Source organism: Curcuma longa, chromosome 1 (genome assembly GCF_044706935.1).
Source record: "Curcuma longa cultivar G26 ecotype Majalengka, Jawa Barat chromosome 1, ITB_CL_G26_1.1, whole genome shotgun sequence".
Classification (NCBI taxonomy): domain Eukaryota; kingdom Viridiplantae; phylum Streptophyta; class Magnoliopsida; order Zingiberales; family Zingiberaceae; genus Curcuma; species Curcuma longa.
The window spans coordinates 26,206,439-26,232,521 of NC_133861.1; the positions used below are offsets into that span (position 1 = coordinate 26,206,439).

The window sequence follows — 26,083 nt, forward strand, 5'->3', positions numbered from 1 at the left end:
CCGGCAAAAGATCATACGTTGACCCCCGAACACCCCCACACAGCTGCCTCCACAATCACATGTAAAAAGATAAATCAGATACACAATAAGAAAGGACCCATGAAGAACATCTATCATAAGGATAAATAGTATTAGTGATGTCCTATGAGGTAGTGCAATGGTACAGCACTTAAACGAATAAGATCAAAATTCAAATCTCAATAGGAATAAATATTCTAAAGATCAACATCTAAAAATATATAAATTATATTTTATATTTACTTAAGTTAAACCCATCAAGGTTAATGGTACCAAAAGAAAACAAATAGTAAATAAGGCATAAAAAATAAATAATAAACTGACCTTTGTATCACTGCAGCCGAGTCTCAAGTACTTCTAACGTACCTACGGCTTCTTCATGTGGTTATTAATATTTCTCAAGAACACTTGGAAACACTTGACATCGAAAGGAAATCACAGAATAGTAGCTTTCATTTGCTCGATAACATAAACATGCAAATGCCATAATTCATCCAACATATACCAACTGTCCCTGCACAACACATTGGAACAGAGAATTCATTCTGTAAGTTATGGAGGCAGCAAGTTCACATCTACGGACATTCTGTCTTCGACTGTTACAGCTTTGGTTCCTCTTGTTTGGTTGAGAGGCTGTGCGAGTTTTCGCAACATAGAATGAGGTGGTCTTTGATCTGCTTCTAAGTTCCTCTCTGAGGAAGCTACATTGCCGGTGCTTCTATGGAAAGAATAGCCAAGCGGAATCCCATGTTGATGTGGAAAGACATGGCTTGGTCCACTAACATCACACTGCGTCGCTGGAGTTGTGGCTCTCCCGGGCTTAGCTGACATTTTGAAACCAATTTTCTAACTTCTGTCAACAAAGGGTTGCAACTGGAGCAACCTGGTAATGAGGATTAGATACGTACCTACTGGAACACACTGAGGCAACAGTGAAGTGCTAGCAACATTTCTTGGCAGTTCTCTGGTACCTACTGTGTTGTCGATCACTTGCCTGCCTCTGGATGAAGACACCCTCGGTTCCTCCTTTGCGGAAACTGAGGTAGAGTGCATCACGGATGGTCTGCAAAATGGAAAGGAATCAACATGTTTCTTAAAAATGGAAAAGCAAGAGCCAAGGTATGAACCATCATCAAGTTGGTCAAGCCGTGTGATGAAAAATAGCCAAAGAGGATAGCCCATGATAATTGCTGAAAGTGAAGAGTCCAATGAGTAATATCAACCTATTTAGGTTAAGCTACGGTACCAAATGTCAAAACAATTAATTAGATAACTACTAGACTACAATTAGGATTGTAAATAAATCAAACGTTTGCAAATAAACTTGGCGTTTAGCTTAGTAAGAGTTTGTTTATGTCCGTTTAATATACATAAGATTAATTAAATAAATAAGGTCGAACAACTTATTAAACTAAATAAACATGTTTGAACATATATGTGTTCGGCTTGTTAATATTCATGAACAAAGATTGTGAGATGTTCGTAAACAATGTTTATAAACAATATACACGAACGAAATTTGTGAGTCGTGTTCATCAACAAGGATCTTACCAAACTTGCAAGATTAACAAGCTCTCAAAACAATCAAACAAGTTTGTAACATTAAGCTCAACCAAACAAGTTTAAAAATATAAAAATTTCAAACAATCGAACAAGCTCAAACAAAGAGTTAGAAATATCTAAACGAACCACGTTCAAGCTTATAAAAAAAAATTAAGCCAAGCATGAACAACCATTTAAACGGTTTAGTTTATTTTAGACTCGACCTAACTTGGTTGCTTTATCAAACAAGTTTGAACAACACAAAGCTTAGCTTAGCTTGACTTAGCTCGTTGATAGCCTTAACTACGATTCCTCAAGGCTAGAATAAACGAACCACGCTCAAGCTCATAAAAAAAATCAAGCTAAGCATGAACAACCATTTAAACGGTTTAGTTTATTTCAGACTCAACCTAGCTTGGTTACTTTATCAAACAAGTTTAAACAACACAAAATTTGACTTGGCTTGTTGACAACCTTAACTATGATTCCTCATGGCTAGCATATAGTAAAAGCACCGTTGGTGCAATCGGCTTCAGGTTTTGTTGTTTGTTTAATAATATATTTAATAAAGTCTTGTCAAAGTTGGCCAAGTTGTTTGATTAAGTTAGCGAGAAAATTCAAACAAGTCCAGATTGGTTGGATGCTTGAAAGTGAGCTGGTGAGAAGCCTAAACAGGTCAATATTGATCAGATACTTGACATTCAAGTGAGAAGTCTGGACAGATCAAGATTGACCTAGACAAGACAGAAGTCCAAACAGGTCAAGGTTAACCAGATGTCTAGTAAAGAACAGTCCAAGCAGGTCAAGATTGATCGGATGTCTAGTAAATAAAAAGTTCAAACAGGTCAAGATTGATCGGATGTCTGGTAAATAAAAAGTTCAAGCAGGTCAAGGTTGGTCAGATATTTAACAAAAAGAAAGTCCAAGCATGTCAAGGGTGACTGAATGTTTGGCAAGGGAAAAATTCAAGAAGGTCAAGATTGATTAGATGTAGCAAAGGAAAAATCCTACAGGAGTAAATCCTAAGTAGTGAGAAGTCTTGAAGAAGTGAACTTCAAGCAAGTGTGATCAGTATGTTTGAGCGATCGAAATAAAGTTTTCGGTCAACCGCAGATCGACCACAACATATTTGGTCGACCAAAGAACAATGTTGCTAATACTATTATTATTGCAATTGTGTTATTTCTATTTTGTATGAAACAAAATTTTCAATCGACCAAGTGACACTTTCAGTCAAGCGATTAGTTCAATTGACCGAACAGGAAGGTTTGATCGACTGGTTACTAGAGATAAGGGTAAGCAAGATATAATCGAAGGAAATATCAGAATCAGGTGACTAATACTATAGATCAGTCAACCAAACCCAAATTCAATCAACGGATTAGGTATGTTGTGATCTGGCTGCAAAAGGAAAATGGAGGATCAGTCGACCGATCCTGACGATCTAAAAAGTGGATCACATGGGAATTTGATCTGATCGGATTATGAACCTGGACAGAACTTGGACAGCACTATGGTTCGATCGATCGAACCCAATTGATCAGTCGATCGAAAAAGAGGAAATCAAATGCTAATTCGGTGCGATCAGATCTTTATCAATCAACCGATAAAGTCCTATAAAAGAAAGCTCAAATACAGAAGCTCATAATCAACTACACTCGATACTATTCATTCTATGCTCGAAAAAGCTCTCAGAAATTCAGCTTATATGATCGGAGAAGCATCAAAAGGAGTGTGCAACATTTAGGACTTTCGAACCGAATCAACACATGTTTGTTTATATAGTCTATATCATATGCATCTCATTTTTTATACTTGTGCTTGTACTTATATCTTGTAAAAGGTTTCTCCGCCTCTGAAAAGTTTCCAGAAAGGAGAAAGAGATAGTGGACTCACGTCAAGCCCGAGTACACATGCCTTGGAGTAGCACCCTGGAGAATCAAGTAAATCTATTGTGTTCCCATCTTCATTTCTTTTATTATATTCCGTTGCATAAACTAACTCTAACAGACAAGAAAGAACACAAAGCAAAAGGTCTATCGTTGCTCGATCCTACAAGCATAAATTACCTGTCAAGCTAATTCATCTAGTTTACTAGAATGGATTAAACCCACTAGGAAATGAAACTCAATCATGGTTATAAAAGCTTGAGACCGAAGAGGTAAAGGCTAGAGATGCAAAAGGTCCTCAAGTTTTTTTTCCAATCTAACCACATCAAAATATGTCTAACAATATTCCAAGACATAATATGCATATAGAAACTAAATGTTGAATAAACAATTACCGAGGGAGAGAAACATGTTTCCTCTCTAAAGGAGCTACTGATCCATTTTTACCACTATTTTCCTCAAGGTAAGAGAACTGCTTTCTGAATTGATCAAGAACACTGCACAGGCAAGATGATGGATAAAGTTTTGTAATATGCTTCAGAAAACTATAGATATGGGAAAAAAAATACTAATTAATACCTCGGATAAAGGAAATTTGTCCTTTCAGTTCCACTAATATACTCTTTGAGAAGTTGTGGATGATACTCCAGTATTTCACGGAAAATAAGTTCCCTAATGTCTTCTTTTGATACTCTCCGTCTTTCAAACTCAAACTCCATCTTTGAAATTGGTTGAGATGAAGGCTCTCTTTCCAATTTAGACAGTCCTTTAAAATAAGGATCAGCTAGTGCCTGATAAATTTACACAGCATTTCAACTTATTAGGAGATTGTGATTTAGAATATTTAGTAAAAATAACTAACTTTTATGGTCATAATTTCATATGGCACAAGGGAAATGACGTTACATAAGCAAATGCTCATTTGACAGAAAATCTACATCATGACACTAAACAAACCTCTTCAGCCGATGGCCTATCTTTAGGGTCAAATGCCAAAAGCCTCTCCAACAATTTAAGCGCCATAGGATCACCATTAGGAAATTTATGAGAAAAGGGAACCGGTTGTTTTCTCCTCATACTACTTAAATACTTCCTTGCCTTTTCATTGCGCACCTGGAATACACAAGAATTGTCACTGTAGAATTAGCATTAATAGTAACAATTCTTCTACATGGTTGCAGTACCCGAGAAATGGTATCTAAGGAAGGTGTTCCCAAAAGATCAGTCATCAAATCCAGCTGGTGAACCACATTTTTACCCGGAAAAAGAGGCTTTCCAATCAAGATCTCAGCAAAAATGCAACCAATGCTCCATATATCAATAGCAGGGGTATACTGCAATACACAAACACTGCAATTACGTTTTCTAGATGATAAAAGAAAAATACAAATGGAAGAATTCGTTGACCATAAGCACAATCAAGTACCTGAAAGCTAAGATATGTCAGACTACAGGAGAGTACAAATGTCCTTCCTGAACAAGAATTGTGTTTCTAATTACTGAAGAACATTTAACTCTAAATATGTAAGATAGTAACACTTGAAACAGTCATTGGTTGTCAATCCATTGTTAAATTAATAATTATAGGGCTGAAAATTACCTCATTTTTCAACAAATTTTCTGTATTATACACACATAAAGCTTGCTTATTTCTCATATTAAATGAACAAAAAATATAAACAAAATTATTATTACATTATTTACCCAATAATCCAACAAATATATGTTCCACATTCTAATTGAAAATGGAAAGGATAAACCTGAACTTGCTTTGCTAAATGTCAATGATTTTACATGATTCAATATAATAACTTGCACGGGAGGTTAAATAGATTAGACAAAAGCACTACCCTGTCAAACAAAAAGGCCAAAAAAAACACTACCTTAGAATAAAATGACCCACATAGTTCTGGAGCTCTATACCATCTGGTTGCAACGTAATCCTGCAAAAGATGATTATGAGTGAAGATTATAATTACCAAGGGAAGATTACAATTATCCATGTAGAGAGCATAAACTCTATGATTCATACAGCAAATAATGTTATGTGAAAAAGAGAGCAAATTCTGAGAAAGAAGAATTGAATTCCACTGTTCATAATAATTGGCCTACCGTCCAGAATATAGTTGTTGGTGTATCATTGAATGCAACTCTTGCTAAACCAAAATCACATATTTTGAGCTTACAGTTTGCATTTGCCAGTATGTTCTTTGGTTTTAGATCTCGATGATAAACATTAGCTGCAATTACAAAAGCCTGGTGTTAGAAAGAATGCAAATATCTGGAGTGTCAGAAAGCAGTATGTTCTTTGGTTTTAGATCTCGATGATAAACATTAACTGCAATTACAAAAGTCTGTTGCCAGAAAGAATGCAAATATCTGGGGTGTTGAGAAGCTACATATGCACGTAATAGTGTAGTAGCATTTTCAAAACAAAAAAATAAATAAATGTAAGCATAAGCTCAATAAATCGACAACAACAATTAAACTTTTATCTTACTAAGTGAGATCGGTTATATGGATCCTCCTACGTTATTGGGCTTGATCCTTTATATTTTCATCTATATTTAAATAAATTTTATCGTATGTTTTCATTGCTAATCAAGTATTCTTTGGTCTCTCTTCCTTGATTAATGTGCGTATTTGTCATGGTCTTACATCATCTAACTGGGGCATTTATTGGTTACCTAAGTACATGCCCATATCATATTAAATGCGTCTATCATAGTTTTTCCTAAATAGGCACAACCCCAACTTTTTGTTTAATATTCTCATTTCTAATGGTGTCCATCCTCATATATCCGCATATCCATCTTAACATTCTCATCTCTACAATTCTTGTGATTGATTCATAACCCCTTAGGGTTAAGGAAATTAAAACCCACGTAGTTCGTCAATATCTATAAAAAAAATTGTATGTTCAATGATAGTCTTCAATATACATATAATTTTATTGTTGAACAAATTATATTCCTTAGCAAATTATCATTGAACATATCATAAAAGTTAGATTGTTACTATAAACTCAATAAGTTAGGTGTTAAATGAATAAAAAGGTAGCCTGGTGTACGAAGTTCTAGTCAATGCGGAGTCCCGAAGAATGGTTTATTGTATGTAGCCTTATACTGCTTTATAAAAGGCTGTTTTCGAGACTTAAAGTCGTGACCTCTAGGCCACACAGCAGCAACTTTACCGTTGCGCCAAAGCTCCCCTTCAATGGGTAACCTATTAAGAGGGTTAAATGGGATTAACAAATTTAATGAGTTAAAGGTGAGATAATCCCACATTAAAAAATTTAAGGCAAATAGGTTGGCAAATTGGCTTCCATAAAATGGTGGAATAGTCCTGCATTACAAAATTTATAATAAATAGGTTGTTTATAATTGAATCACACCATTAAAACTATTATAATGCTATGAATATTATTAAATGAGAGGTTCTCATTGAAAAAATCTAAATTGGTTAAAAAATAAGGGTTTTAAAAAAACTTGTGAATCGACTATAAATTGCGTTTTGAACTAGCTATTCAAGCTGCTAGTTCAATGGTTCAAACCTATTGAATTGGGTCAATAGGTAACCTACCAGACCGTTGACTAGGTTACGATTCCAGGTCGGGTTCAATTCGGATCCAATCCGTGGACGGGTCTACTTTCAGAGGTATTGGGAGGAACTTTTCAAGGTTAAATACAATAACCCTTGGTTTAATACACAAAGCTCCTTAACAATACAGTACCAATATATAATTTTATTAACTAGTAGGCAAGGTGACTTGAAGAAGTATATTTCTTGATATAGAATCATTGTAGATATACAAATATTTAATAATTTACTAGAAACAGAATAAATCAGACTTATAAAATATATGAACATGACCTCCCATAAGGAATCTGTAGAAGGATGTTTCTATCAATTTATTTTATCTAGAAAACCTCTTTAGAAGAACCTAGTGCCATTACATGATTTTTTTCACTAGAAATGATCAAGAATACCAACAAACAATTTAGAAAAAACCATGAATACTTGTTTACCACAAAAGCATGAGCAAACAGAAATATAAAATTATGATATGAGATATTAAGCAAGAGTGTTCACCTGTGTGGATATATTTTAATGCACGAAGAAGTTGATAAAGAAAAAATTGATAGTGCTCTCTGGTTAAGTCATCATTAGCTTTTATAACTTGATGAAGATCCGACTCCATGAGTTCAAAGACAACATATATGTCTTTGAAGTCCTTTCTAGATGGAGGCAACATGATGTGTTTGATCTCCACAATGTCAGGATGACTTAGAAGCCTAAGAAGCTTAATTTCTCGAAGTATCCTAGCAGCATCAGAAATGTGCTCAAAAATATCATGTATCTTTTTGATAGCCACCTTTTCCCCAGTATGTGTGTCAATGGCAGAACATACCAGACCATAACTGCCTTTACCTATGACTTCCTGAACCTTGTACCGACTGACATCTCCATATTCTCGGAAGAATTCCATATCTGTTGCATTCTATAGAATGAGGGTTTAAAAGAAAGTTATGACATTGTAAACAATATTTGAGGCCAAAATTCCTGAAGAGATTTCAACTTATTACAACCTTAATTGAAATTACAAAATTATTGAACAGTTAAATATCAGTAGTTTTTAAATACAATTTTTTTCTACTAGTCAAGCACTATCAAACCTGATCTAATCGCGTAGATGAATAATAGCTTCACAAGACACGACAGAGAAAAGAATGTAACATCACCATATCACACATATAAGTCCTGTATAAATTTTCCAAACATCTAACATTAACGTCCAAACATGACAAAACCACAGGACATTTGAGTAGTATTTAAATGATTAAGCAGAGAAATCAGATATATTTACAACGACAAGGAATTTCTCAGATATATTTACAACGACAAGGAAGGATCAAATGTTAAACAAAAAAGCCTCTTTTTTACCAAATTGAATCAAACAACGGATATGAATGATGCTAAATCATATTGAACCAAAGTCTGGCAAATGTGACAAAGGGGCAAAACAAAAAATCATTGTCCAACGAACAAGACACACAAATAAAATAGATTGATTCACTATCTGAGTTACCGAAAATCCTACAGAATAATGAAACTACTGGGTGAACCAAAGAGAGAGGAAGAGAAGACTCGAGACGCAATTTCGTACCTTTTTACGCTGATCTGGCTGCATCTTTTACGACTTAGTTCCTTCTAGTGCTCGAATTTCTTCTCCTCCACGAGATCCTTCACTTTCCCTTCCCCAGGAACTGGGTAAACTTAATAACCTCCTTCAATTCCAACTCCGGAAAAGAGAAAAGAACCAACTCGATTCAATTGAGCAAAGCGAGAACGCGAATCAAGTTCAGCCGCATTGGCCCCAGCGGCACCTGCTCCGAATCACTAGCCTGCAATCCCTACGCGCCCATCTCCACTCCCCAACCAAATCCCTCATGCACCCCACTTCCTCCTTCACGGAACCCTCCTCAACCGCCCCCGCACGCCTCAATTCTTCTAAAACCTCCACGACCAGCAGGAACAAGCGACAGAAAGACAGGTCCTCGCGCTCCGGCTCCGCATCGCTTTGGCCCTCGGCGACGGTCCCGATCCCAGCGCCACCGAATCAGGCCTCCCGGGCAGATCCCCAGGAAGAGATAGCGAGGCGGCGGAGGGTAAAGCAAGAAGAGGACGCTGGATTTCCCTATCCACTTTCCTTCCACCTTCCTCTACGATCAGGCACTATTTTAACCGATCGGATCGATGACAGTCCTACTCTTACCCCAATGCAACGTACCCAAAAAACCACCTTTCATGTATTCGTTTATATTAGGATTTTTTATTTTTTATTTTTTATTTTTTATTTTTTATTTTTTTCGACAATTGAGGTTTGTCGTTTCAGGTGGAGTCTTTAATTGATACTTATCATCAAAAGATAATTTCCATTTTAAAAATTATTAAAATAAGATTTTACTTATAATTTAATATTTTAAATACTCTATGCTCCATCTTAAAATAGCATGAATTATATTATCTTAAAATAGCTTTAATTAAAGTGATAAAAAAAACTATACCATTTTAAAATAAATTTGATTTATTTTATTATTTTAGAACAGCTTTAACTATCATAAACATATATATAGTAAAATAATATCTTATTTATAATTTAATATTTTAAATAATTTTTGTGCTTTATTTTAAAATAACTTTGACATAAATTGTACAACATTGGCTAAAGTGATCAAAGTTGACCTTAGCTCACATAGCCTGAAATTGTTTAATCACAACTTTTTTTTCTTTCTAAAATATCCTACATTCCATTCCCTTTATATAGTAATTAAATTTTATGTAAAAGTTAATTAGATATTTTAAAATGAAAAAGGTAATTTCATCCCTTTATATAATAATTAAATTTTAACTAAAAACTTCATTAAATACTAAAACAGAAAAAACTAAATACCACTAATTTAATTTAAATTTTAACATAATTAAATATTATTTAAAACTAAATTTGAAATGGAAAATGCTAGAAGTAAAAAGTTGTAGACTTAGTAGAATAAAAATAGAATACATAAATATTTTAAATTTAGTAATATCAAAAGCAATGAGATAATTATTAAGATAAGAGATGATGAGTTATTTATAATTGAGAACGTTAAGTATTTAGGATTATTTTTACAAAAGGATGGAAAGATTGAGAAATATATTTATATAGAATATAAATATAATGGTTGAAATGGAGGAAAGTGTAAGTGTTCTTTATAATCATAAAATACCTCTAAGACTAAAAGAAAGATTTTGCAAAACAGTAGTTAGACCTGTTATATTATATGGAGCTGACTGTTAGGTTATGACTCGGGTACATGAGCAAAAGATGAGAGTTGCAAAGATTAGCAATGTGAGTAAAAGGATTTATCGTTTTTCTTTTCTCAATCGCTGCTTCCCTTTCCTCTGCTTTCCCTCTCCGGTGGTGATAGCCTTTGGGTGTAATCAGTTCGCCGGGAACGATTTATGCTTGATCGTTTCTTTGGTCTTGTCGTTGTATCCTGGAAACAGTCGTCCATCACCTTCCAAAGCACTTAAGAGGAGATGAATCTGTTTTAAAGAAACTGCGTTGAACGCATGCCTCGACATCATCCAGTCGACACTCGGCATCTCGGCCACTCGGCGTCTCGGCACTCGGCGTCTCGGCACTCGGCGACTCGGCCAATCGGCCCTCTCGGCAAAGATTGTCCAACAAATATATATATATAGGATTTTGATATCTGCATGTTTTATCCTGTGCGACTCATCTGCAATAGTAGATTTTGGACGTCCGAAAATATTTTGGACGTCTAAAACGGTAATAGTATCATTTTATTTTTATTTTATTTATGGTTAAACTATTTAAATTTTTTTTAAGATTTAAAGGTTGAGTTATAAATAACGCATAAATAATTTTTTATAATAAAAAAAATTTAGTTGCTTACAAGATATGTCAAATTCACACCTCTTATCCGACACACTAGGCAAGTAACTATTCTTTTTATTTTAATTTTTTTATTTAATATTATAACTAAATACGTTGTATAAAGACAATCTTATTTTAAGCATCCGTACATATGAAAAATGATTGTTAAATGTTATTTTTGAAACTGCGGCCACCAGTCTGACCGAGTAAAAACGCGTAATCAAGGAAGGGGGAGGGTGCTCGCCACACGCGAGTCCGTATGGATACTTGATTCGTCATCCCCAAGTCTTCTCTTCCACCCTTCGCCCCAACTCCACTATAAAATTCCCTCGCTCTCTCTCTCTCACAATCACACATACCCACCAACGGCGACTGCCACCCTAAATCCCAATCCAAATCCACACCGGCGACGGCCATCCAACCCATCCTCCTCTCGCCAGGCCGCCGAGGTGATCCCGCATGCCGCTCTTCTCTCTTGATTTCCGTCTTATTTGTTATCTCGGGATTCCTCGATTGATGCTTTTCTCTTGCTTGATTGATTTTGATTCGACTTCGATCTGGGAATTCAAAAGGCTTCAATCTATTCTCGCCCAACCCTTCTGTTGCTCATTGGGGTTTGATTTGATCTGTTAGGTTGGGTCAAGGAATTTAACCGATTGCAGCCCTTCTTACAATGGTTTAAAATTTTTTTTTTATCCTTTATATGATCTGATTGGAAGTAATAATTTCGCAGTAATTGGGGAAAGCATCCCGGAGGATGGTCTCGGAAGATATTCCTACTACGGGTAATGAGTCGAATGCTGTTGCAGCAGCGTCACAAGGGTTCGTTCATTTGCTATTTCCCCTTATCACTGTTTTTCATCTGTTCTTTCAGGATCTGAAGTTTTTTTTTTTAATTTCCTTTTTCCTACCTTCGAATTTGTTTAATCGTAGGTGCTTTAGAGAAATATATGTTGGCTCACTATCTCATCTGGCAATACATCGAAATTTATCTTACTGATTTGCCTTTGTCCCGAGTAACAAGTAATGGATAATGGAATAGTATATATATGTACATGCTGATTGGTCATCTTTTGAAAACATTTAGTCTGTTATCTGAAGATACTGTGTATACTAACTCACTACATTCTGGGCCACATTAGACATTCCTTTGCTGGATGCAGTGACCGGACAAGTTTGGTTATGGAGGCAGTATTTGGTTATAAATATTAGTCAGTGAACTTATTGACCTTTCCAATTGGTAGAGGTTTGATCTTGATTTGTCAAAATTCAAGAACTGCATCATCTGCCGAGATGAGTTAGATTGTAAGGCGATTAGCTTCACAATGTCATTATTATGCATATTCCTGTTTTTAAAAATAAAATAAACCTATGCAGGGAATAGAATAGATATAGCATATGCATGCCAAATAATATATAAGCTGGTATAAACTTGATTTTCTGATCCTTGACTGAACGAGTTTAACTAGACCTAACTGTTGGGGAATTATTTTCCTAGCCTTATGAATTCTAAAACATGTATGAACTCGTATAAAGGAAAACAAAATAACAAGTGATCTAGTTACATCGAAATCTATAATAAAAATAAATACAATAGGGAGATGATGAACCTGATTGTAGCGGAAAAGTCATTGTCCTTTTGTGTGTCCATGAAGCCTAGAAATCCTACGGAAGAAGAGAGCAGAGCAAGGAGTTAGTCTTTCGGAGGAATTAGGTTGACAACGTCGTAATCTCTCCACCGATGGGGAGCAAAGAGATCTGTCAGAATATCTAATTCAATGGGAATCATGCCTATATATATATATATATATATATATATCATCTGTTATATAGTTCATATGATCAACCCATTAATGATAACGGTTTAATAAGTTCTACACATATGAACCCACATCCAATAACCCAAATTCTCAATAACATAAGTTAAATCACTTAACGAGTTTGGTTTTCTTAATGGCAAATATCTGCATGTCACAAATAACATATAAGCCTACCAAACGGGATAAAATCCAACAATCTTCCACTTGGACTATATGTGATTTGTATATGACATACAATTTAAACCTTAATTGATGTTAACAATAATGTCAAACTTTATAGATATAAAATATCCCTGAAAATAATCTGGTCCATTAACTTCATTGGTATATGAACTAAAAAGGTCATAGTTACTAGAATATGACTGTAACAAACCCTACAATAATCACAATACCAATGTCATTAATGACATAGATCAAGATGTGAATGTGTATCATAGAAATTACATGAAATATAATCCATACATGTCAATTTCCAACTGGTTCTCCTAATGACTCAAAAGAGTCCTGATCATATTTGCATCACTTTATGTTAAACTGCAATAGCAAATCATGATCTAAACCTCATGATTCCAAAAGGAATCTCATATCATATTTACAAGCATCATATGCTAAACAACGTTAGTAAATCATGATAACTTTATTTTAGTTTGTCGAAAAATAAAATACACATGAATATTTTGAACTTAAGTACGTACAATATACCAAAATAAAATGCATGTGTTTATTAACAAATATAGAACATCAAAGATAAATATAGACTTCCCACTAAACAAGTACTTCATCAAATAGAAGAACTCTCATATCCACAACATGCGCATGAAATACCTTAGGCACCAATTGCTTGGTGAGTGGATCTGCCAACATAGAATCTCTGCTACTGTGCTCTATCATCACTTGACTACTCTAAACTTTTTCTTTAACGGCTAGAAATTTGATGTCGATGTACTTTAACTTCGATGAACTATAATTGTTCTTGGCATAAAGTTCTATGGCTTTATTATCACAGTTGAACTTTAATGACCTATTGATGTCATCAACGATCATCAATGTTGTGATGAAAGTTTTGTAGTCCAATCTTGTGATTAGATGCTTCATAACAAGTTACCAACTCTGCCTCCATAGTGAAAGTGGCTACTAGTGTCTATTTGATATTTTTCCATGATATAACCCCCCTAGCAAGTATAAAGATGTATCATGAAGTGGACCTCTTGCTGTCCAAGCATCTAGTAAAATCGGAGTCTGAATATCCAATCACCTCAAGGTGATCAGACCTCTGATATGTGAGCATGTATCCTTTTATTTTCTATAAATACGACATTACTCTTTTTTCACGACTTTCTATTACACTAGTCTTAGGTTACTTAAGTATCTTCCTAACATCTCCACTATGTATGCAATATCCCGATACGTACAAATTTGTGCATACATAAGACTTCCCACAATGATGCATAAGGGAATTATTGCATCTCCTTTATTTCAAATTCAAGTCATGGACACTGCTGCAAACTGAATTTGTCACCTTTAGACACTAATATGTCACTAAATGCATATTTTTGCATGTCATACCGTATGAACACCTTTTCAATATAGACTCTTTTGTGAAAGTCCAAGAATACCTCTTGAACGATCACAACATATCTGTATGCCTAAGATAAAGGATGCTTCACCAAGATCTTTCATTTCAAAATTACTTGATAGAAATGACTTGGTTTGTGAAGCAAACATTTATTATTGCTTACCAGCAATATATCATCCATATATAGAACAAGTATTATAAACTTACTCCTACTAAACTTGACATATATGCATTGATCAACAGGGTTCTTAAAATTAAATAAAGTAATCACCTGATCAAATTTTTAGATACCATTGACAGAGATGCTTGTTTCAAATCATAAATGGACTTCTTTAATCTACATACTAGGTGCTTTCGAGTCCTCAGACTCAAAGTTCTACGGTTGCATCATATATATAGACTCCTCAATGTCACCATTGAGGAATGCAGTCTTTACATCCATCTGATATAGCTCTAAATCAAAATGAGCTACAAAATGATTACCTGATTATCCTAAAGGAGTTTTTCATCGACATAGATGAGAAAGTTTCCTTATAATCAATATCCTCCTTTTGAACTGAATCCCTTAGCAACAAGGCGAGCCTTATACTTTTCGACATTGCCCTTCGAATTCCGTTTGATTTTAAATATCCATTTACAACTAATGGATTTTGTACCTTCAGATAATTCGATAAGTTCTCAAACATCATTGTTTGCCATAAACTTAACTCATCCTTCATGGCTTCAATCTACCTTTTGAGATTAGAGCATTGTTTGACTTCTTGGAAAGATGTAGGATCACTTTCCAACTCAATGTCAAAATCATGCTCTTGGAGATAAACATAATCACAAAAAATCATGGGTCTTCGTTCCCTTGTGGATCATCTTAAAGACACTTGCTGTTGAGGTAGTTGAAGTATTTGCTCATCAATATGAGGCAATTTCTCAATCTTCAGTGAAGGTTCCTCCAATTGTATTAGAGATGATACGGGTATATCTTGGTTCACTACTCTCATAGGATGTGTAATATCCATAATGTAGGGTGTGAATATCAAACTACTACTTATTGCACTTGTAGTGACCATAGGAGGATGCTTTCCTCAAAAGATATGTCCCTGACCTTAGTGCTCCTATTATTCTCACTAAACTTGACATTTTTGTCTCGAAAAAGGATCTATTTGAGGGGTCATAAAATTTATATCCCCTAGACTTATTAGGATATCCCATAAAATGATAACTCATAGTTCCTAGGTCTAGTTTTCTTTCATTAAGCCTATAAGGTCTATCCTCAACTGGACAACCCTTAGACGTGTAAATGCCTAGTGCTAGGCTTACTACCTTCCACATTTTGTATAGGATTTTAACCACTACTTTATTGGGTACCTTGTTAAGTAGGTAAACTACAGTCTTGCATGCCACACTCCACAAAAACTCTGGTAGAGAAGTAAAAACCATCATACTTCTCACTGTCTTTTAGGATACGATTTTGTTGCTCAGCTACATTATTCTGACGGAGAGTACCAAACATGGTATATTGAGGGACGATCCCCATTCTTTAAAGTAATTTGCAAATGGTCCTGGACATTGTTCACTTGATCCGTCATACCAACCATAGTATTCATCACTACGATCGGATCTAATGATCCTAATTTTCTTGCTTAGTTGATTTTCAACTTCAGCTTTGAAAATCTTGAACATGTCCAATGATTGCGACTTTTCATAAGTAAGGTATATATGGTTGTATCATGAGTAGTCATCCATGAAACTAATAAAATATGTGTGTTCGTTCCTATGCCTTAGGGAACAATTCACAAATGTCCATATGTATTGGTTAAAACGTCACTACATCGGCTTGCACTCTTATTCCTCTTGTTAGTGGTCTTCCCCTTAACACACTCTATGTAGATCTCAAAGTCTGGCATGTCAAGCGAATCGATAATTTCATGTGACATCAATCTTTCTAGGCGTTGTTTGGAAACATGTCTTAAATGCCTATGCCACCACATGGAGGAATTCTTGTCGGTCAAATTGTGTTTCGTACCTATGCTATGCATAATTATATTGTCATTAGTAGGATTTAAGGTGTTTAATTTATACAACTTATTAATTAAGAAACCATTGCCAACCAATACTGAATTAAGGAAAATATTAAAAATTCCATTTCCAAATGAACAAGAATAATAAGATTTGTCCAAACAAGAAAAGAAATTAAGTTCCATCTAAAAGACGGTACATAAAATGCATTATTCAAATCCAGAAAACATTAGTTCCTAAATAAAACCTAAAAACACTTATGGACTCTACTTTAGTTTCTTGTCATTCTCAGTATAGACGTATCTTTCATCATCAAGCGACAGTCGGCTCCTGAGACAATCCTGTATAGTGACGCTTATGTGAGTAGTAGCACCGGTATCTATCCATCAAATGTTATTAGACATAATCGCTAAATTGACTTCTGAACTGACAAAGTTAAGGAATTTACCTTTCTTAGCACACCAATTACCTTTCTTCATGTGATCCTTCTTTTTAAGAAGAAATAAGGAGAATTCTTATCTTGCTTCTTTTGCTTTTTATGCCCATGAATCTCAGATTTTGCAGTTTATTTATCTTTGTTTTTGTTATTGGTTCTCTCTTTTTTTTTTTACTGCTCGAACTCTGATAAGTGAATGTGAAATGAACACTTTTAGATGTATCTCGTCTCAGTCTCTCTTCCTTTTGCACACATGAGCAATAAACTTATTTAATGTTCATTGCTCTTTTTGAGTATTATAAGATATCTTAAAAGGAGTGAACTGTGCAGGCAGAGATATCAAGATAAAATGCACTAACATATTCTCTTTCATTTCGAGCTGTATTGCCTTTAGTTTTATGGTGAAATTGGACATCTCTATAATGTACTCATGTATGTTACCCTTTCCATTGTACCGCATGGACACCAACTTCGATAAAAGTGTGATTGTCTTGATCTTTTCGTTTGTCCCGAATTGGTTTGCTAGTTGCTTTAGGAATGATTTTACATTCTCCTCTTCAGTTATTGAGCCCTTTAGTAGTTTCAGAATTGAGAGCTTCATAACGCTTAAACTCATGCAATTCGATCGCTCTCACTTATCAAAGTCAGCCCCTTGCTCTACAATGTTAGCATTAGTCAGGGGTGTGGGGCGATCGTGTCTTAATGCATAATCCAAGTCCATGCAGCCCAAGAATACAGTAATATATTCTTTCCAATGGGTAAAGCTATATTAAATTTTAATCTTTAGACTAAAAATGTAGTTTATCAGTAGTACTCTCTATTATAGCCTAAACCTTAGTTGGTCACACAATGTGTCTTCATTTGAGTCGACGCATTATACACATAATTGACACTTTATATGAGTTATTTACATGCTCACGACTCACAACAACCTTAATCAGCCACCTAATATGTCTTCCTTTGGGTCGATATATTATGCGTATGATCTGAACAAATAAGAATTTGTTCTTTAGTTGTAAACTAGCCTTAAACATATATCTGACGTAAAAGTAATTTTCCTTTAGGCCAATTACTTTTAGTATAAATATACATCTACTGACACAAGTACACTAAACCTACTTAAGATGCCTTCTTTTGGGCCGACACAATGGTTCAATTTAGTAGCAGGTGTAAAGATAGACTAAAAAAAATCCTAGGAAACCAAATCGGATAAAAGTAATCTACTTCACTAATGATTCCTAAGTAGTCCTGAGTGGAAACCCAAGCGGTGGAGAGACAACGGTTTAAAACTCTAATCCTAATCCTATTTAAAACGATGGTTTTCATGGGAAAAACATGGCGGTTATTGTCGTTCTTCATGTTCTTCACGAAAAAATATGAAAAACTTGAAAATATCGCTATCCTAGTTTTTTCTTTTCAAGATTTCGGCCGAACAAATATTATTTTGCGCTAGAAAAATCGAATCTAGTAGAAACAATGAAATCGACGAAAACTCAACTTTATTGCTATAGAATCAAGTTTTCCGACGAATAAAAATTGTTTTGCACTACGAAAATTGAATCTAGTATAAAAAATAATGAAATCAATGAAAAACGTTAATTTTATTTCTATAGAATCAAGTTTTCCGACTAACAAAAATTATTTTATGCTAGGAAAATTGAATCTAGCATAAAAACGATGAAATTGACGAAAAACCCTGACTTTATTTCTATAGAATCAATTTTTCCAACGAACAAAAATTATTTTACACTAGGAAAATCGAATCTAGTATAAAAATAATGAAATCAATGAAAAACCCTAATTTTATTGCTATAGAAAATGATGAAACAGTCGTGGCTCTGATACCATTTGTTGAGAAATTATTTTCCTAACCTCATGAATTTTAAAACATGTATAAACTCGTATAAAGGAAAATAAAATAACAAGAGATCTAGTTACATCGAAATCTATAACAAAAATAAATACAAAAGAGAGATGATGAACCTAATTGTAGCAGAAAAGTCATCGCCCTTTTGTGTCTTTCACGAATCCGAGAATCCTGCCGAAGAAGAGAGAGAGCAAGGGGCTGGTCTTTCGGAGGAATTAGGGTGAATCTCTCCACCGATGGGGAGCAAAGAGATTTGTTAGAATCCCTAATTTAATGGGGACCATATCTATATATATGACCTAATCTGTTATCAGCTCATTGATGATAACGGTTTGAGTTAGCGGGTTCTACACATAAATCTCTAGATCCAATAACTCAAACCCTCTATAATTAATTAAATCACTTAATGAGTTTGGTTTTCTTAATGACACATATCCGCATGTCACAAATAATATATAAGCCTACCAAACGGAATAAAATCCAACACTAACTGCTTGCAACTTGTATAATCTCAAGCTGATAGGATAGGTCGTGCATGCAAAAGCTGATTAATTAGCATTTAGTGACTAGTTTCAATTGACCAAGTCCAAATTGTTGCTATGTAGCAAAAGGATTTGTCATGCCAAAATTGCAGAATCCTCTTGATCAGATTTCTGTTTTCCTTGATCTAATTATCTTTTCTTTACTCTTTCCCACTATGAATTCTTATGAAGGTTTTGATTTCTGTTTACTATCACTTTAATCTTTGTCCTTTTATATTCTGAGGTTCATATTCTGTTCATAAGCTCATAGAATAGTGCTTTGCTTATCACTTGATGCCCAGGTGTTGCCCTTCTTCCTGTGACTATTGGCTTCTCAACTATACTTTCTTTTCTAGGGTTAATTTATTTGTCAACTATTTTCTTACCCAACTGGATGTTGATTGGATTAATGCAATATCTCAAGTAGCAAAGCACGTGTGTTCTTTTTATTTGTTATCTTCATTTTGTCAGTTCTGGTTTTTAAATAGTTTTGCAGGGCACATGTTGCTTGAATCTGCATTTAATAACCACTTCCTCAATTTTTGTACTTGAACATTAGTGAAAGTTTACCATTTGAAATATATGCATTGTTTATATATGTTTTTACCAAACTAATATGCATTATGTTGTGCTGCTAGATTAATTCTGATTCTATATATTGTGATGAAAATGATTCTAAGTTGGTAAATGATCATACTGTCAAGTATTAGAGCTCATTGCTTTTGTTCACCTTCTTTGTTCCTATCTAGGAAAATTAACTCTATTTTGTACCAACTTGATTTTGTGTTTCTAGATTTTGTCTTAAGACTTTTCTAGGGAAAAGCAATCTGTTAATATGTTACCATAAAACATAGATGACCCAACATCCAAATCAAACCTTCAAATCTCACAAAAACAATGTGATAAAATTGATGAAATGGGGATAAGTATCTCGCATGGAGAATTCTAATCTCACATATAGTAAGGAGAATTCTTTATTAATTGAAAAATTATAGTCATGCATAGGATCCTAACTTTTATTTTATAGACTCAAAATAAGACTCATTCTTCATAATATAATAGCCTAGATTATCCCAATAAAAATCTTATTGATTTTTCTTAAAGAACTAAACAAATTCAAATTAAAAAATTCTCTAACTATTTCCCTAGAAACATAATAAACTATACAAATTTTAAATCACTTAGGAAACTTTAAAATTTTCAATAATTAAAGTCCTTATGTGTTATTTTCTCCCATTGAGAACTTAATTAAGGTGAGGTGTCAATTTCTCTTCATGTTTCGTCGCAACATAGGAAACAATGACTTCACTAATTTTGTCTGCAATAGGTATTAAATTTTTTCATGAATTATAATTAACTATGCAAATTTTATATGACTTAGACAATTTTAAAATCATAATTGTGTTATTCTCTTCCATTGAGAACTTTAGGCGAGTTGTCAACTTGTCTTCTTGGTTTGTCGCTTCCAATCATAGGAAACAATGACTTCACTAACTTTGTCTAACAATAGGTAAGAAATCAATGTGCTTGGTTTCCTTTTTGTGTTGTCTTTGTGATTTTTGTTTTTGGTCGCCCTTTTAATGAATAAAAAAACATCTCACTTTGTTATAGGGCAGGAATTTTGTCTAGGTCTTCAGTGGAATCATGGTATATGAAGGTGGTAAAAGTGAATGTGAATTCACATAACCTATAACAAAATTAATATACAAAGACGGATTTCTCTTAACAAATTAGCATATTCTCTAATGTAAATATTGAATTGTGTTTTGATTATTTATTCAAATTAGTTGGCAAGAAAAATAAACAAACATTGCAATAAATTTTTCTCACAATATGATTAAATAAAGTAGATATGCATATTTGTTATGAGAAAATTTAAATTCATAAATGTAATATGAAAATTAGTCATATCACTAGTTTTTTTTTATGATAATCATTAGTCAATACAACTTTGTTCACACTATTGGTGGACATAACTATTTGGTGGATGGAACTAAATGATGAAATCAATTTGGTTGAGAAGCATTGAAGTCATAAATAATTATAGATGTAATTATGTCAAGATTTGTAAATATTTAAGTTGTTACTAATTTCTTTTGTGTAGTTTTTTTAGTGCAATCGAAGCGACCTTCAATATTGGTGTTTGGTTAAAAGATTTAAGTTAGGGTTTGCTTTGCTTTATAATATAATATGTGTGTCTAAGTGTATAGGGACTTAGTGATTACACAAAAAAAGAGGATTTGGCATGGCCAAGGTCGTAGTTACTCGATAGCTTAAGAGATGGCTAAGAAACGAATTACATAAATGAAGTGTGAAGGTTGGTACAAGGAGAAAGTCGAGAGCTCCGTGCATCCAAAGAACAACAAGCTTCATAGGAAATGGTTGAGAGGCAGACTACGTAAGCGGAGCGTGAAAGATAACACAAAGAAAACTGAGAGCTTAGTGCATCTGAGACAAGAAGCTTGACGGGAGATAACTTGATGATGGAGATAGTTGTATAGTGAGCTAAGAGTTGAGAGCAAATGTACTTGGACGAAGGTAGCATTCAACTAATGCAAACTTAGTCATTAGTTTTTTCGTAATTAATATACCAGTTGACTGAAGGAGCTCTTCACTCGACTGACGGCTAAGTTGATTGGGTAGTTGACTCAAGCAATGAATAGAATGGTCTGTCTGAAAACTAGTCAATAGACCATAATGGTCTAGTCGACTAATACCTATGAAGTCGATTGGTAGAGCCCAGATGATGTTTGTGTTTCATGATCCTAGGAAAACAATCCAAGTTGATCAAGTCTGATGCTACTGAGCACTTTATTGATGCTACAGGAAGATGATTTCAGCAAGCCATCACTGATGGATTAGATAACGATTTAAGAGAACTGATGGTACAAACCAGTTGATTGACGGGCGTCAACATAGCAAGATCGTGTTAAAGATTCATGTTGAGGAAGAAGCTATTTAATAGGTTCAAAAGACCACAAATCAGCAGTACAATAGATCCACTTTTATACGTCAATATCCTATTATTTCATCAAGCCTTATTGTAAACCCTAACACCTTTGTTGTAAACTTTCTTGTACAAATTTTGTGAACATCTTGTAAGAGGTTTCTCCACTTTTGGTGTTGCAGTGAAAGAGAAAGTATAGAACATTTTGGGAATGATCCACCAAAAGATAATAGGTCATGGAATAGGAGCTTAGTGGTTGCTAAACCACATTAGAAGCTTGTGTGCACGATGTGGTATATGCTTTTGTTTGATTTTCGCTACTACTGTTTTATGTGACTTTGCTGAGATCACAACAAGAGTAGATTGAATTTTTTACTTACAGGCATTTCGATTGTCCTTTGATCCACTTGCTCCAAGTGGTATCAGAGCTAAGTTTGTTCTTCTATGGACTAACCGCTAGGCAAAGCATCAAAAGGGATGGCCACATTAAATATTCATCTACCTAAATTCGAAGAGGAATTTTCCATGTGGAAGCACAGAATGAATGTATTCTTTAAAATTGATTTTGAATTAATGTTACTCATAAAATACAATTTTGAGATGCCCAAGGGCATAGAATGAGTTGATCTAGAGGAATATCGATGGATCAAGAAATAAAAAGATGAACACACAACAACTTATAAAGACGAGTATCATATTTTAATTTCTAAGCATCCGACCCACAAAAATGAGATCAATTAGATCTATATGTACCAATCTGTGGAAGAATTGTGGGATAAATTGGTGGAGTTGCATTGAAGACACCTCGGAGTCAAAGTTGACAAATGATCTTCTAAGAAATCAGGTCATTTAAATTGGAAAAAGAAGAATCCGTGGCAAAGCTCTATGCATGACTAAAAGAATTAATCATGGATTGTTAAGCATCATGAAACACTGTACAACCGAGACATGCGCCATAAATGCATTCTTGAAGACATCTCAATGGGTTTCAATGGTATATCCTTTTTATATGTCAAAGGATCTCGAGATAAGTAGTTTAAATGTTTTCTTTCTTACCATAAAATTACATGAGTCTCGACTTGTAGGAGTTTCGAGAGAGAATTTAGATCTTATAGCAACACAAAAGGAAAAAGGCAATATGAAAGAGATTCTTCATTAGAATTTTCTTCCATGGACCTGGAAGAAGAAGCCTTTTCGGTTAGGAAAATAAGATAAGCTTTTAGAAATTCTAATTTTGAGTGGAAAACTATTAAAAGAATGCTGAGGAAGAAAAAAGGCAATAGAAGAGTAAATACTTTAACTAAAATGAAGAAGGGCACACGAAGGATCGATGCCCATTATTAAGGAAAAAGGAATAGAAAAATAAAGAAAAAGGAAAAGCTGAGCAAAAGCCCAAAAAGAGAAATTTGAAAGCCATGTGGGATATGACATGACCTCCTCATTAGAACAAGGTAACTATTGGGCAAGCATTGCCTTTATGACATTTGATGATAAAAGTTAGCATCACAGTCAAAGATAAAAGTTATGGGAGACCTAGTGAAGGGGGAGTTACCCTACAAGTCGGATGGCATGATAAGTGAGGTAAAGAAATTTTCCTCCAAAGAATTATTTAATGCCATTTTTTTGTTGACTAGATCTTTATGCTAACTTAGAAATAAAAATTTGCATTTAAAGGAATTGTAGGCATATTAGAAGGAAGAAGACTAGAAAATTTATGCCCTAATGCTGATTTTGAAAAATTAGAGATTTTAAACAAATAACTAAGGAAATAAGTAAAACCCTAAAGGCTGCTAAATTTCCAAATAACTTGAGTATGATCATTGGAAGTCAAAAGTCAAATTCTAGCACAAAAGCATTAGGATATAGAAAACCTAAGTATAAATTCTATAGACAAGTTACTAGGGGCAATCCTAGATAAGCAAGGTAGGTATAAAATTCGTTATTCCTAAGAAGTACTTAGTTTGGTTGGCCCTAATTTACTTTGGGTGCTAAAATCCATCAATAACATTTTAGGATTGGCAACCATCCTAAACTACATGCAAATTACTACTAGGTTAACTTGCTATTTTAGCTTTGGGTAGCATCGCATGATCACATAGCTATGTAGGAATGCTCATATCTTTACATCTCATAAAACTATAGGTACAACTCGGATTTGTTATTAAGGAACCCAGACACGGTGAGATGTTAGGATACTTATGATTTACATTATTTGTTGACCTTTATTCATCATTGACCAATTGGATGCATGATCATTTGTTTTGAAAATTGAATAAATGCCTATTTCAAAGTTTTTGAAAAAGTTAGGTTTACTTGTTTCAAAGTTGAAGAATTTAAAATAATTGCATTAAGTTAATGCATGATCCATTTATTCTTGAAACCTTTGAAAAACTTGGTCAAATTTAAAAAACTAATATGGTTTTCAAGAAAAATTAATTTTCTAGTTTAAATTGGCATCTAATAAAATTGTTTATAAAAATTCCACAATTTTCAACCTTTTATAGAATTTGTTACTTTTTGAATCTAAGTGCAGTGGAATTGCTTATGAAGTGCAGTTGACTGTTCCAATTTATTAGTGGACTTATTGACATTATGATTAGTCGACTGTCATGGTGTAAATCATTTTGATGTTGTCAATGGGGGAGTAGGAGATGGTTTAAATTAGGAGACTTAGTAATCTTCATGTTGGCAATTTGAGAGCTTAAGTTGTGGTTAGTATCAGGTCAGTTAGTCTCTTAAGAGGTTGACTTTACCTAAGTTACCAGGAGGGTCTTCTAAAATTGCATTGTTAAGGGACTCATCTAAGGTGTCAGCGATCCCGGTGATGTTGATTTGGAAGGTGCCCCGGTTGATGGCGATGCAGTCGTCGCCTGTGGCGATGGTGGACCATTCGATCCGGACTCGACGCGAGTTGGCGACATCGATGCCGTCGGTGTTGGGGCTCTCCTCCGGCGCAGTGATGGTGAGTTGAGAAAGCAAAACGTCGTTGCAGTTGACGATGGCCAAATGAGATCGTTGGCTGTTCACCAGCTTCAAACCCTTCACCACTAAATTATTACATCCGTTCATCAAAACTTGCTGCAATTAATTTAAATTATTTATTAATTAAGACAAATTAATTAATAGTATCTATATATATATATATAGATAGATATTATTTGAAATTAAATTCTTACGGCCGGGCCAAGTATGCAACTCTGAAAATTAAAGAAGCAAGAAATAATTAATTAATTTGTATTAATACTATAAACTCTTGGTGAGAAATATAATATTAATTAATTGATAAATTAAATTAAAGCACCATTTTATTATCACGTGGACACATGTCCCACCATCCTTGACCTTGACCATCTATTCTTCCTGTTCCGGTCAAAGTCAACCCGTTGACATCAGAAAACATAAGCCAATTCGCGTTGTTTCCTCTCCACGCCTTCACATCTCCAGGGGCCACTATAACTCCAGTAATCTATTCATTCATGGATATATATCGATCAAAATATTAATTTGAATCATTAAATTGATTTAGAATATATATATAAATAAATATACCTGGACGGTGATGGAGGAAGGTTTGCATGGGCCTCTGAAGTTAAGAACAGGATTGAGCAAGAAAGTTTTGTATGGAATATTTAGAAGAGAGAGGACGTGGCTGATGCGTCGTTGCAGACCTCCGCCCATGCTCGCAAAAAAGCCTGGGAGTCGTCGGTTTTGCCATCTCCAATGGCGCCGTAGTTGACCACGTCGAAGGTAGCAGACGAAGCGATGGGAGGAAGAAGAAACAGAAACGCCATTAACGCTACAAGCGAGAGCTGATAATCCTGTTACAAACATGCATGCATGTAAAGCTAGTTTAATTAGAATGAATTAACTTGCTTGCTGATTAATTAAACTGCTCGATCGCTCACCATTGTATTAATTATGAGAATTATATATGTGAATTAAGAAGACAGAGATTGATTGTGTACATGGAGAAGGTAGAGAGGTTCAGTGTCCTTTATATAGAGCACAGA

The 26,083-nt window shown here is 34.4% G+C and overlaps 2 protein-coding genes across 3 annotated transcripts; both read right to left on the reverse strand.

Annotated features, from left to right (window-relative positions):
• Positions 1 to 451: 451 nt before the first annotated feature.
• LOC141821173 (mitogen-activated protein kinase 10-like) lies at positions 452 to 9,142 on the reverse strand. Of its 2 annotated transcripts, none has more exons than XM_074708567.1 (10): positions 8,617 to 9,142; positions 7,542 to 7,940; positions 5,562 to 5,689; positions 5,333 to 5,392; positions 4,634 to 4,783; positions 4,407 to 4,562; positions 4,029 to 4,240; positions 3,845 to 3,946; positions 927 to 1,081; positions 452 to 842 (listed from the first exon to the last, which is right to left on the reverse strand). In XM_074708567.1, exons 2-10 carry the CDS (start codon positions 7,936 to 7,938, stop codon positions 571 to 573), a joined length of 1,632 nt encoding a protein of 543 aa, XP_074564668.1. In that variant the 5' UTR covers positions 7,939 to 7,940; positions 8,617 to 9,142; the 3' UTR covers positions 452 to 570. The 2 variants fall into 2 exon arrangements, with proteins under 2 accessions (XP_074564668.1, XP_074564660.1); XM_074708559.1 differs by having other exon boundaries at positions 7,542 to 7,950.
• A 15,658-nt stretch (positions 9,143 to 24,800) lies between these two features.
• Positions 24,801 to 25,864, reverse strand: LOC141826963 (putative polygalacturonase At3g15720). Its single transcript, XM_074714272.1, has 4 exons — positions 25,719 to 25,864; positions 25,623 to 25,656; positions 25,375 to 25,539; positions 24,801 to 25,151 (listed from the first exon to the last, which is right to left on the reverse strand). Exons 1-4 carry the CDS (start codon positions 25,862 to 25,864, stop codon positions 24,801 to 24,803), a joined length of 696 nt encoding a protein of 231 aa, XP_074570373.1.
• Positions 25,865 to 26,083: the final 219 nt, after the last annotated feature.